Genomic DNA, 14050 nt, shown 5'->3' on the forward strand with positions numbered 1-14050 from the left:
GCATTTGACATTTTTTTAAAATTTTATTTTATTTTTTTTAGACACAGGTGTTGTTCTGTCACTCAGGCTGGAGTGCAATCATAGCTTACTGTCGCCTCCAACACCTGGGCTCAAGTGATCCTCCTGTCCTAGCCTCGAAGTAGCTAGGACTGCGGACATGCACCATTATGTTCAGCTAATTTTTAATTTTTTTGGTGCATTTTGCCTCTACTCATCTTTGATAGACTTCCTTCACTTAGCTTTCCTGACACACTTGAGTGCCATGTCCCTGGTGGTTTTGTAGTCTTCCTGGCTGACTCCTCCTTTCCCTGGTGCTTTTGTAGTCTTCCTGGCTGACTCCTCCTTACCTTGGTCTTCTTTTCTATCTGCATTCATGCCCTAGGTGAGCTCGCCTAGCCTCCCTTTAACTTCTACATGTGGACGATTTGCAAATGTGCACCTCCGGATTAGACTGTTCTTCTGAATTGCAAACTCACATAACCAGTGAGTCAGGAGATGCCTACCTGACATCTCTACCTGGATGTGGATAGAGACCTCTCAGACTCCACACTCGATTTTAGCCAAAAGTCTGAGAAGCAATGAAATCTCAAAATCAACATGAGTAAAACAGAATTGGTGATCTTCACTCCCCTCTGTTCCACTTACAGCTTTTTCACCTTTCCAATTGCTCAGGCCAAAAACTTAGGTCACTTTGGGTTTTCGCTTTCATTCACACTCCATAATCAATTGTTCAGGAAATCATGTTAGCTTTGCAATCAAAATACATCTAGATTCTGATGATTCTTCCTACTTCTCCGCTACATTTGAGCATACCTTTCCTCTGCTCAAAAGCCTCCAGCATACCCATCTCACTTAAGAGTAAAATGCAAGGTCCCTCTAAAGCCATCCAATACTCACTGATCCAGCCCCATGACCTCGCTAGCTCATCTCCCACCAAGCTCCCCCTCTCATCTGCTCCAGCTACAGTGGTCTCTGCTGTTCTCAGCACACATCCGGCAACTCTGCCTAGGGGCCATGCTGGCCATTCTCTCCATATGGAGGGATTTTTCCCCAGACACCAGCTAACATCTTCACCTCCTTTGATCCTTTCTGACAATCTATTTTGTAAGAGGGACAGGATCATTCTTAGCACGAGTTCACTAAAAAGCAAGCAAGTAAACCCCCACATGAAATATGTGAAAATTAAGAGGATTTTATTGACTTTTATATGCTTTTGGAGAAAACCATTCACATGTAAAAGCCTGACAGTTGATAGAAGATTTATTCACACTTTATTTTACACATAAATTTGTAGAGCAGACATAATTTTTCATTTCAACAAGACTTTCACATGATTACAGTCACAAAATTGGCACACTATATTAAAAAACTAAGTCAAACAGAGCTAGACAAAGTATGCAGCTTAATGCCAATTTAAATCTCAACATGCACCACCCTTCATACATGACCCTGAAAGAATCTGCTGTGAGCTTACTAAAATATTCACCAGAGAATGTCTGAGGTCACAAATGATTGTTTATAAAATAAAACCTCTTTTTCTAGTGCTACTTGTTTTGTTATAGAAAAATATTACAAATAAAAATTAGTGCTATTCAAGGTGTTCATTTCAAAATCAAATATGATACATAGGTTCAAGCCATTTTTTCTCTCTCACATAGAGACGTAACAATACACCATGTGAAGACTGATTAAATGTAGTTTGCCCACCACTATCAGCTTGGTAATGACACACTGTTTACTAGGCTGGGACTGATTAAAAATGAGAGTGAATTAAAACATTTTCAGGTATTAGGTACACTCATAATTTGTTCTTAGTTTGAAACTCAGAAAACTGCTAGAGAAACGTAACAAAATTTGTATTCCTTCCTGATACAAGAAATTTGTCTAAAAACCTGTAATTATAAAACAGATTTTGCTTTTTTATAAAGAAATAGCTAATTTTTCTTCATGGTTGGAATCTTATCTAGAAGTGATTCAGATTTTAATCTGGATCTCTTCTGGAGGAGGGGGAAGAGTAGCTGAGTATTATAAGGTACATTCAACAAACAGAGATGTTTCAAAGAGGACTACAGAGCACTGTTACAATCGGTCAAACCGTAATCGTTCCTTTCTTATGATCATGTAAATTTTAAAGAAAAGAGGTCTCTCATAAGCTATGTACAGCAGTTTACACCTCAGTCTTTCTTTTTCACTTGATATACAATTAAAATTAATTTATGACAAATACTTGTCACATAAATGTATGTAGGCACATAGAGATTCTATAGCTTTACTGGAGGGGTGAGGTCTTCAGTGGGATCATGATCCTGGATTCCATTTCCTGAATAAGTGGGACTGAAAACAGGATCAGGATTACTGTGCTTGTTTGTTTCTAAACACATTACAGAAAATATACATGAACAAATAGATTGCTGGGAATGCTCAGAAGATGTGCTGCTTAAAAACAAAATAGAATATTGCAAAATACAGAACTGACTGCATGGACACAAATATACAAGCTAACACACGTACTAGATCAGCTGTCATCCTAAGATGTTATTAACATTAAAACAGATCCTACCTGGAGATTCATTTGTAGGAAGAAAGTCCACATTATGAGAAAAATGGTCATTTTTGAAAATTTTCTTTGAACTAAAATAAATTTATATAAAACTAAGTGATATTTACTACATGTGAATGTATCCTGTACAGAGAACAGATAGACTACACTTATAAAACTATCACTGCTGAGTAGAACAGGCCTCTGGGAACGGATAAAAAGTGTTAAAAGCAAGCAGCAAAATCACACACAATTATCTAATTTCAAGAAATTTCAAGAAATTAGATAATTGTGTGTGATTCTGCTGCTTGCTTTTAACACTTTTTAGAATACTCTCATTTTCTTCGTATTGTATGTGCTTTAAATATGCTTGACGTGCAACATGGCTGGTATTTATTATTTAGCTCAGTTGTTTCTTATAAAAATCCAGTAAACCTGGTTTATTAGTACACACACATGTAAACACAGAAAGTCTAATTTATGAAATTCAATTCCAAAATTACTCTTTACTTAATGATTAAGTTATATTTTTGGGAACTGACAATTTTGATGAGAAAGAAATGCTTAGAAAAAATTTGTTTGTATAGGCTCAGTGCCTGTAGCTCAGTGGTTATGGCGCCAGCCACATATGCCAAGGCTGGCAGGTTTGAACCTGGCCTGGGCCAGCTAAACAACAATGACAACTGCAACAAAAAATAGCCTGGCATTGTGGTGGGTGCCTGTAGTCCCAGCTACTTGGGAGGCTGAGATAAGAGAATCATGTAAGCCCAAGATTTTGAGGTTGCTGTGAGCTGTGACGCCATGGCATGCTACCAGACAACATAGTGAAACTCTGTCTCAAAAAAAAAAAAAAATTTGTATAATACATTTTTAGAAAATATAGACATCTACAAAAAAATAAAACTTATAAATCCAAGGTCTGAAAACTGCATAATATACGTATATGAAAGATGAATATTCTTTTTTTTTTTTTGATGGTGAATAGATTTTTTTTATTATTATGTAGTGGAGAGAATGGATCCTTTATTATTATGTAGTGTCCCTTTTTTCTGAAGTCTGCTCCCTCTGCAATTAAGAGAGTTATTTCAGCTTTCTTTTGAGTAGTGTTGGCATGGTATATCTCTCCCTTCACTTGTAATTCAGTAGAGTCTTTATCTTTAAAGTGTGTTTCTATAGACAGTCTATATATATGGAGTTATATATTCAGTCTAGTTTTTAAAATCTACTCTGATAATCTCTATCTTTTAATTGGCGTATTTAAACATTCATATTTAAAGTGATTTTTGATATATTTATGTTAATGTATTACTGTTTATTATCTATTGTCCAAGACTTCTTTTTCTGCCTTATTTGAATTGTGCATTTTGTCTCGTCTTAGTGTACCATAATTCTTTTTTTAAAGAAAGATGAATATTCTTTATTGAAAAAAAGTCATGTAAGTATTAAAAAATTTGACTATCTCCTCTCCCTCCAACGTTATAGGCCATCGAAGCTGGCCTGGGCCAGGTTCAAACCTGCCAGCCTTGTTGTATGTGGCTGGCGCCATAACCACTGTGCTACAGACACCAAGCCTATACAAATAAATTTTTTCTAAGCATTTCTTTTTGGCAATATACTAGTTTTTAAAAAATACATGTTAGCATCTGGATGAAAGAATATAATGAAAACAATAATAAGACAAAAACAATCAGATTTTTTATGCCTATTAAAACGTTACCTGTGTAATACACCAGTTCTTCCCAGCCATGTTTATGCCATGCTGCATTCCGTATATCTTCCCTGGTCTGAAGATCCTTGTAAGCTTAAAAATAACCACAGAGAAGAAAGACTTAACCAGAACGCCCTATATTCCATTAGTACATCCATTAAGGTGTTGATTCAGCTAGTCATCTAGTTTTCTCAGAGACTATTTTGGGTATTTGGTACTGAACTGGGAAAGTTGTTGAGCTGGTTATTTTGAGCAAGATTGTGTTAGGCCTTGTGGGAGAAGCAAAACAATTTGCTCTTCATCTTTACAATCTAGTGAATCCAAGATATATCTTTACACACCAATTGAACTTTTCCAATAACATGTTAAATTCATAACCAGAAATAGACTACAGATAAGCAGTATCAAATTTGATTTTGTTCAACATTATAGAGCACTACACTGATGTGGGCAAGAGACTGCATTCAATGCAATGAAGAACAGGAGATGCTCAAAGGCAAGGTCAACCCCTGGGAGCACTGTGCTAAATGGAGAATGGGGGCAGCTGCTTGGAAGGTGTGATTTGAGCAGGTGGGTCTTGAGAGTTGAAAAGGACATTACTGACACACAGGAATGGGAAGAAAGGTGATGTAGGTGGAGGGGACAGCATGGTCAAAGCCATCACTTAGTCCTTGGTGTTGCTATCTCATACAGATGCCTTATGCCTTGGTTTTTGATTCCCAACCTGAGCAAGATCCTCCCAACCACTTACCAGGGAAACACCTGCCAGGCATTTGACACATGGTGTGGTTAAGACTCAAAGTTGTCCAGGGTTCTTTCTCTAAGTTCCAGTTTGTTTTGGGACACATGGCATTTCCTCACAGGACTTCCTTCTTCCTTTTTTTTTTTTTGAGACAAGAGTCTCACTATGTTGCCCTGGGTAGGGTGCTGTGGTGTCACAGCTCAGAGCAACCTCAAACTCTTGGGCTTAAGCAATTCTCTTGCCTCAACCTCCCTAGTAGCTGGGACTAGAGGCGCCTGCTACAACGCCCAGCTATTTTTGTGTTGCAGTTGTCACTGCTGTTTAGCAGTCTTGGGCTGGGTTTGAACCCGCCACCCTGGGTGTATGTGGCTGGTGCCATACCCACTGAGCCACGGGTGCGCCAGTCTTGTCATTCTTATCTTTGTAAGCCCTGTTATGCTAACACAGCAGGATAGCTAGGGTTACGACATAGGTCAAGCCAATAACTTGGTTAACTGCTAGTCTGGAAATGACTTATGCTTTTCCTTGAACTAAAAAACCTTTTACAAATGTGCTCAGAATGTACTGGCAGTATTATTTCAAGCTATTACTGAGATCCAGTCCATGTTCTAGCAGGCAGACAGGTACAAATAACCACAACCAGCACTACACAGGGCTCTGAGGACTCAGGAGAAGAGTGACATTCATGGGGAGGGGGTAACACGCAAGTCAGGCCTTGAAAGATTCCTAAAATGGTGCCAAACAAAAGCGAGTGGGGATGGAAAAGATCAGAGGTTCAAGGTCCTTCTAGGCTGGTGGAACCACATCTATGAAGGCAGGCAGTTAGGGTGTGTGTGCACAGAAGTTGCCTCTTCAGGTAAAATGCAGAACTGTCTCTGAGGAAGCGATGGGAAGTCAGTCTGGAAAGGGAGGCAGGGCCCACTCTGTGGCTTCATTGTCCTCCCTCTCCCATGGTTACTTGACTCTTTCACCATTATTCCACTTTCATTTTCAGCTTGCTAATTTCCCACGGATCTATGGGTCTTTCACTGTTGACCTCTTTAGCTCCAGATAGCCCAGCACTTACCATCCCTCTGTGATGTTTGCATTTGAAATAGAATTTAAGGTTACTGACTCCACATTTGCTCTACTGCCTAGTACAACTTAGTAATGACCTATTAAATTCCAGTAACTCAAAAATGAAGGAAAAAATATATACCCCAAAGATGATGCACCATATAGAGCTGCCCAATCTGAGAGAAGAATCCTCCAACCGCTTCATTACTGTCCTGTCTGAAGCGAATTGCACGAGCCCTGTGAGAACAATGTTCAGATACTGAGTTAGACATGTTAAAAACAATGAACAGACTAAATCTCCATACTCAGGGCAAGTTGTTCAGGATAAAGGATTGATTTTTTTCAAGCAATCATCATACTGTTGTATTATTGAATGCAATCAAAAGTTATTTCAATGGTTGCAAAATGTCGGTGTACCTTTCCGTAGCTTTATTAATCATTTTTGTGTGTGAGAAGTACACAGTACTTAATGACAACTATTAAAAATGAAACCCTAACATGAGAACGTGGCTGCACTGCTGACTGACATGAAGACAAGAAAATTGCCAGAGGTAGGACCCACCAACTTAAAAAAATGCTTCTCCGGAACACTCTTTGAGAGGAAGTGAGGGAAACCCGGACTCTAGAATACTAAGATCCCACAGGGACAGAGGGACTGCCCCTGGAGAATGGCACTGAAATCAGAGATGAAGCTGATGCAGTGGTGCCAGTCTATGGCTCCAGTTACTAGGGAGGCCGGAGTGGAAAGATCAATGGAACCCAGGCATTTCCAACAAGCCTGGGCAACACAGACGCCCATCTCAAAAAAGAAAAGGAAAAAGGAAAAAACAAAACAGAGATGAAGGGAGCACACCTTCACAGCAGCCAAAGACAGAGAACTCTTGAGAAACACACCTGCTCTCTGAACTGTAAGAGGGATTCTGCATTCTGCAACTTTTATACTCAGAGGGTACAAGTGCTTTTGTTACTTGGATGAATTGTATAATGCTGAAGTCTGGGCTTTTAGCATGCCTGCCACCAGAATAATGTACATTATACAGGATAAGTAAGTTTTTTATCCCTCCCCCCCATCTCCTCCCTCTTAGTTTCCAGGATTCTGCAACCTTTTGAACAATGTATGGAAGAACCATGAAAACAAAGCTTCTTGGCAGAACACCATCACTACCATCACTATTTAGGATGCAGATGCCTCGTCTATTGTTTTTTTTTCTTATTAGAGCAAATCCTACAGAAAATGAGCACCAAAAAGCACTCATTATATACCATGAAGGAGAGTGCAAATATACACTGTATCTATGTAAGTTATTGGCATTTGCATAAACTTTCCTTTTTAAGATTTCCCACTGCAAAGGAATCAGCTCTTTAGTTTAAACACCACCTGCTATATTTGTATCAGGCACTTTGTTTTTGTATTTAGCAATGCATCTGAATTCCTAGAAATGTTTTAAAATGTATGAATTCTTTTGCACAGCACCTGTGGCTCAGTGAGTAGGGTGCCGGCCCCATATACCGAGTGTGGCAGGTTCGAATTCAGCCCCAGCCAAACCGCAACAAAAAAATAGCTGGCATTGCAGTGGGCACCTGTAGCCCCAGCTACTTGGGAGGTTGAGGCAAGAGAATCACATAAGCCCAAGAGCTGGAGGTTGCTGTGAGCTGTGACGCTACGGCACTCTACCAAGGGCGACAAACTAAGCTGTCTCTAAAAAAAAAAAAAAAAGTATGAATTCTTCCAAAAGCAGTTTTCTAGAATCAAAGGTGAAAATGAAGGAAGGGGTTTGATGATGATCAAATGACATCATTTGAAAACGATGATGAGACGCTAACAGAAAAAGCACAGTGGAGTCTGTCAAGAGACTCCAAACCATGGATTACCCAGCAAATTTATATCAAAACTGCCCAGGCTCTGGCCTGAAGCCTCAGTCACATCAGGGTTCCAGAGTTGACAGGACATGAGAAGAGATTCATCCTCATTTAAAAGAGATGGAGACATATGAACAAGGATACCGATCTACTCATGTCTACAGTAAGACACAATTCTCAAGGGACAAAATGCTTGACCTGGCTTCACCAGTGCATTCTCTTCCTAGAGGCAAACTTCCTACATACTAAATTGTGATATCTCAAAAAGGGGAATAGAATCAGAGCAAGAGCAATCTGCTGTGTGGGTGATGAAGCCCATCTCCTTAAGGTCACTTTGTACACCTCTGCTCCCATCCACCGTGGGCTCAATACCACAACGGAGCCCTGACTCATGCTTTTAGATTTCTCAGTGGTGAAGGAGGGCTCACTTGCTTCATAACCCTATGGGTTATCCACAAATAATGTTAAATTCTTTAACCTTTCCATTTAGAATTAAGTGATTGGTATCTTCACAAAAATTACAAATATGGTTGATAAATTACACAAATCACTTTAACATGCAGTCTAACTCAGAATGAAAACACTGTCTTTTAATTGATAGTGATAAATATTCTGGATTATTCACTTCATTCTGAATTTTCTTACTGAGTTATGGTAGGCAAAGAAAACATACTTGCCTTAGCCTGGTAATAATCAGAAGCATGTACCGAAGAGGAGATCACCATCTTAAATAGTTACCTATGTGCCAAAATATAAACTGAATGCTGAACTGGCTTCATAGATAATTTTTTAAACAACTGAATAACCCCAGTACATCTTTGCAGATTCCAGGGTGAGCAAGTCTTAATCAGTAACGTGCAAAAACTGAACTCATTTGAGTAATTCTATTCTGTGGAGAGTGAAATAATTACAATTATAGCCCTGAAATAAAAGGACAAAAATGTATAAAAACCACTTGACAAAATAGTGTCTACAAAAGTAGTGTGCAAGCAAATACGTATTTCTTAGTTTTCAAATTAAAAGAAATTCTAATTTGAATTATTTAGTCTTCGATGATCCAAGAAGAAAAGTCATTAGAAATAAAGATCATAGAACCATCTGTTAGTGCTGGAAGAGATCTTAGAAATTATTTAATGCAAAGCAAGAAATTTCATAACTTAAAAAGAAAAAGGAGAACCATAGATAATTTGAAAGTAAGTAAGAGGCAAAGTCATTTATAGACAAGGAAACCCTGGGTCAGAGCTATCAAGTAACTCATGCCCTTTGTGGGAGAAAAAGGTTATAAAATGCTAGCTTAGGAAATAGAAATGCCAAGTTTCCAAAGAAAATTAAAAGTTAGCATAATTACCTCAAAGACATACACACACACCCGTCCCCCACAGAAAAAGAAAACCAGAAAAAAATGAAGGCACAGATAGTTTTCAAGTTTCAAGAAAAAAATGCTCAAAATTTTTTGGATTTTGTTTTTTTAAAATTTTTTTTTTGTAGAGATGCTATGTTGCCTAGGCTGATTTTAACTCCTCACCTCAAGCTGTCCTCTTGGCTTGGCTTCCCAAAGCTGGGATTACACGTGTGGGCCACTGATGGCCAGCCTGTTCTGTGCTTTTTACCACAATAAAAATAAGTTAAAAAAATATTTTTTTATAATCTCAAGCACTTTGAGAGGCTGAGGCAGGAAGCCCACTTGAGGCTAGGACTTTGAGACAAGCGTGGGCAACATTGCTGCCTCTACAAAAAGTAAGAAAAATTACCTAGGCATGGGGGCATATGCCTGTAGTCCCAGCTATTTGACAGGCTAGGATGGGAGGACTGTTTTGAGGAGCTTGAGGTTGCAGTCAGCAATGACTGAGCCACCCCTTCTAACTCGGGTGACAGAGTAAGACTCTATTTCTTTAGAAAAAAAAAAAAAAGAAAAAGTAACATTAAACTTACCATCTTAACCACTTTTAAGTGAACTGTTCAATAGTGTTAAATATATTCATAATGCTGCTCAAAGAATTCCCAAACAACCTTTTCATTTTGTAAAACTGAAACTCACCATTAAAGACCAACTCCCTCTTTCCCCTTTGCCCAGGCCCTGGAAACCACATTTCCATTTTCTATTTCTATGATTTTGACTGCGGTGAATACCTCATGTACATAGAGTAATACATTACTTGTCCTTTTATGAGTCCCTTATTTCATTTAGCATAATGTCCTCTTCAAAGTTCCTCCAGGTTATAGTACGCAACAGGAATTCTGTCATTTTGTTTTTTCTGAGGCAGAGTCTCTGTTGACTAGGTTAGAGTGCTATGGCATCACAGCTCACAGCAACCTCAGTCTCCTGGGCTCAAGTGATCCTCCTGCCTCAGCATCCTGAATAGCTGAGACTACAGGCACCTGCCATAATACCCAGCTAATTTTTCTATTCTTTGTAGAGATGAGATCTCACTCTTGCTTAGGCTGGTCTTGCAGAATTTAAGTGATCCTCTTGCCTTGGCCTCCCAGAGTGCTAGAATTATAGGCATGAGCCACCCTGCACCCATTTTCCTTATCTCTTCATCTGTTGATGACATTTGGGCTGCTTCTACCTTTTGGCTACTATGAATAACACTGTGATGAACATGGTGATGAAAGTATCTCTTTAAGATCCTGCTCTGAATTCTTTTGGCTATACATGCAGAAATGGGACTGCTGGGGCGGCGCCTGTGGCTCAAGGAGTAGGGCACCGGTCCCATATGACGGAGGTGGCGGGTTCAAACCCAGCCCCGGCCAAAAAAAAAAAAAAATAAATAAATAAAGGCAGAAAACTTAAAAAAAAAAGAAATGGGACTGCTGGATTATACTGATATTATGTTTTTAATTTTTTTTAGGAACCTTTACACCATTTCCCATAATGGCTGCAGCATTTCATATTCTTGATAATAATGCACAAGAGTTCCAACTTCTCTGCTTCCTTGTCAATACTTGTTATTTTATATTCTTTTGTTGGCCCATCATAAAGGGCGTGAGAGGATATCTCATTATGGTTTTGACTTGCATTTCTCTTATGATTAGTGATATTGACCACTTTTCATGTTTGTTGGCTACTTGTATATTTTCTGTGGAGAATTATTTATTCAAATCCTTTACCAATTTTTAAATTGGGTTATCTACATTCTTTTTTTTGTTTGTTTGTTTTTGGGCGGGGCTGGGTTTGAACCCCCACCTTCAGCATATGAGACCAGCGCCCTACTCCTTGAGCCACAGGCGCCGCCCAACATTCTTTTTTTTTTTTTTTGAGACAAAGTCTCATTATGTCGCTCTCAGTAGAGTGCTGTGAAGTCACAGCTCACAGCAACCTCAAACTCTTGGGCTTAAGCGATTCTCTTGCCTCAACCTCCTGAGTAGCTGGGACTACAGGCACCTGCCACAACAGCCGGCTATTTTTATTTGTTGTTATAGTTGTCATTGTTGTTTGGCAGGCCTGGGCTGGTTTTGAACTCACCAGCCCTGATGTATGTGGCTGGACCCCCAGCCACCGAGCTATAGGCGCCAAGCTGATTACTCTAGTTTTGTAGTCAGTTTTCAAAGCGAGAAGTATGAGATCGCCAACTTTGTTCTCCTTTTTTTCAAGGTTATTTTGATTATTTAGAGTCCTTTGCATTTTCAAAACTGCTGGGATTTGGATAAGGATTCTGCCAATCTATAAATCAATTTGGGGAAAAATTGGTATTTTGCTACTCAAAATAAGAAGAAAAAAAGAAGCAAAGTATCGCTGAGATTGTCTATTTACAGGACAAACAGCAATGTTTCAGAAAAGATAAACATTCAAGAAGTTTACAAAATAACCTCATGCAGTATTGGTGTTCTATTTAATAAAAAAAGAGTCCTTATCTTTTCGAAATACATTCAATACTGAAATACTTATGAATGAAACATTGACTGGGATTTCATTCCAAACAAATATGGGCTGGGGAATTAGACCTAAACAAGGCTGGCCATGTGCTGTTAATTATTGAAGCTAAGTAATGGACACAGAATGGGGGGAATCTATGTTGTTATTCTCTCTAGTTTGGCATATATTTGAAAAACCAGCCTAATAAAAACCAACTCAATAAAAACAACAGTCTATTGTCAAGTCCTGGTATCATGCTCAGATTTTTCCCCCTTGAATTAGTACTATGGCCTAAAACAGTGGTTCTCAACCTTCCTAATGCTCTACCCTTTAATGCAGTTTAATACAGTCACGACCCACAGGTTAAGTACAGCTGGCCTAAAATAATAAGACTTACAAACTCACCATGTAGTACAATACTCACCAGTAATTGCCCCATTCAATCATGGTTCCTGGCTGAAAAGAGACTTAGATTTAGATTTGTTAGTTCTTCTGTGAAAATCATATGGAAACAGCAGTATAAAAAATGTCAAATGACAAAACTAACTTAAAAATTAACTTGTAAGGGCGGCACCTGTGGCTCAGTCGGTAGGGCGCTGGCCCCATATACTGAGGGTGGCGGGTTCAAACCCAGCCCCGGCCAAACTGCAACCAAAAAATAGCCGGGCGTTGTGGCGGGCGCCTGTAGTCCCAGCTACTTGGGAGGCTGAGGCAAGAGAATCGCTTAAGCCCAGGAGTTGGAGGTTGCTGTGAGCTGTGTGAGACCACGGCACTCTACCGAGGGCCATAAAGTGAGACTCTGTCTCTACAAAAAAAAAATTAACTTGTAATAATGTGGGCTGGGCTGGGCATGGTGGCTCAGGCATGTATGTAATCCTAGCACTTGGGAGGCCGAGGCAGGTGGATTACCTGAGCTCAAGAGTTCAAGACCAGCCTGAGCCAGAGTAAGACCCTGTCTCTAAAATAGCCAGGCACTGTTGGCGGGTACCTGTAGTCCCAGCTACTTGGGACTCTGAGGCAAGAGAAATTGCTTAAACCCAAGCAGGGATCCTCAAACTTTTTTTTTTTTTTTTTGTAGAGACAGAGTCTCACTGTACCGCCCTCAGGTAGAGTGCCGTGGCGTCACACGGCTCACAGCAACCTCTTAAGATTCTCTTGCCTCAGCCTCCCGAGCAGGGATCCTCAAACTTTTTAAACAGGGGGCCAGTTCACTGTCCCTCAGACCGTTGGAGGACCAGACTATAGTTTTAAGAAAAAACTATGAACCGGGGGAGGTGCCTGTGGCTCAAAGGGGTAGAGCGCCCGTCCCATGCTGAAGGTGGCAGGTTCAAACCCAGCCCTGGCCAAAAAAAACAAACAAACAAACAAACAAAAAAAAACTATGAACCGGGGTGGAGCCTTGGTGTGTGCCACACCTTCTGGGGGCAAGACATGATTGCAAAAGGGACTTTACCTAACAAATGCAATCAGTGTAACCTGGCTTATTGTACCCTCAATGAACCCCCAACAATAAAAAAAGAAAAAACTATGAACCAAAAAAAATAGCCAGGTGTTGTGGCGGGCACCTGTAGTCCCAGCTACTTGGAGGCTGAGGCAAGAGAATCGCTTAAGCCCAGGAGTTGGAGGTTTCTGTGAGCTAAGATGCCATGGCACTCTACCCAGGGTGACAGCTTGAGGCTCTGTCTCAAAAAAAAAAAAGAAAAAACTATGAACAAATTCCTATGCACACTGCGCATATCTTATTTTGAAGTAAAAAACCAAAAACGGGAATAAATACAATCACACTGCCACATGTGGCCCACGGGCCATAGTTTGAGGACCCCTGCCCAAGAGTTTGAGGTTGCTGTGAGCTGTGACACCATGGCACTCCACCTAGAGCGACATAGTGAGACTATGTCTCAAAAAAAAAATAAATAATGTGGGATGTAATAAATTAAACCAGTGATTTTCAACTGGTGTGCTGTGAGAGGATGTTAAGTATGCTGTGGAAAAAAAAATTTTTTTTTTTTTTTTGAGACAGAGCCTCAAGCTGTCACCCTGGGTAGAGTGCTGTGGCAACACAGCTCACAGCAACCTCTAACTCCTGGGCTCAAGTGATTCTCCTGCCTCTGCCTCCCAAGTAGCTGGGACTACAGATGCCCGCCACAATGCCTGGCTATTTTTTGGTTGCAGCCATTATTGTTGTTTGGCGGGCCAGGGCTGGATTCGAATCCGCCAGCTCAGGTGTATATGGCTGGCGCCTTAGCTGCCAAGCCAGTGCTGTGAAAATTTTTAAAAATCGTTAATTAA

At 40.0% G+C, this 14050-nt stretch overlaps 1 protein-coding gene across 1 annotated transcript in view; it reads right to left on the bottom strand.

Moving 5' to 3' along the window:
* Nucleotides 1-1174: 1174 nt before the first annotated feature.
* NIPSNAP2 (nipsnap homolog 2) overlaps nucleotides 1175-14050 on the bottom strand; it is a 34247-nt gene continuing 21371 nt past the window's right edge. The window contains exons 7-10 of the mRNA XM_053555162.1: nucleotides 12186-12217; nucleotides 6188-6282; nucleotides 4257-4340; nucleotides 1175-2334 (exon numbers count right to left, since the gene is read on the bottom strand). Coding sequence (XP_053411137.1) covers nucleotides 2270-2334; nucleotides 4257-4340; nucleotides 6188-6282; nucleotides 12186-12217 — 276 coding nt within the window. The 3' untranslated portion in view covers nucleotides 1175-2269. The remainder of the gene's footprint in view (nucleotides 2335-4256; nucleotides 4341-6187; nucleotides 6283-12185; nucleotides 12218-14050) is intronic.

Source organism: Nycticebus coucang, chromosome 12 (assembly GCF_027406575.1).
Source record: "Nycticebus coucang isolate mNycCou1 chromosome 12, mNycCou1.pri, whole genome shotgun sequence".
NCBI classification, from domain to species: Eukaryota; Metazoa; Chordata; class Mammalia; order Primates; family Lorisidae; genus Nycticebus; species Nycticebus coucang.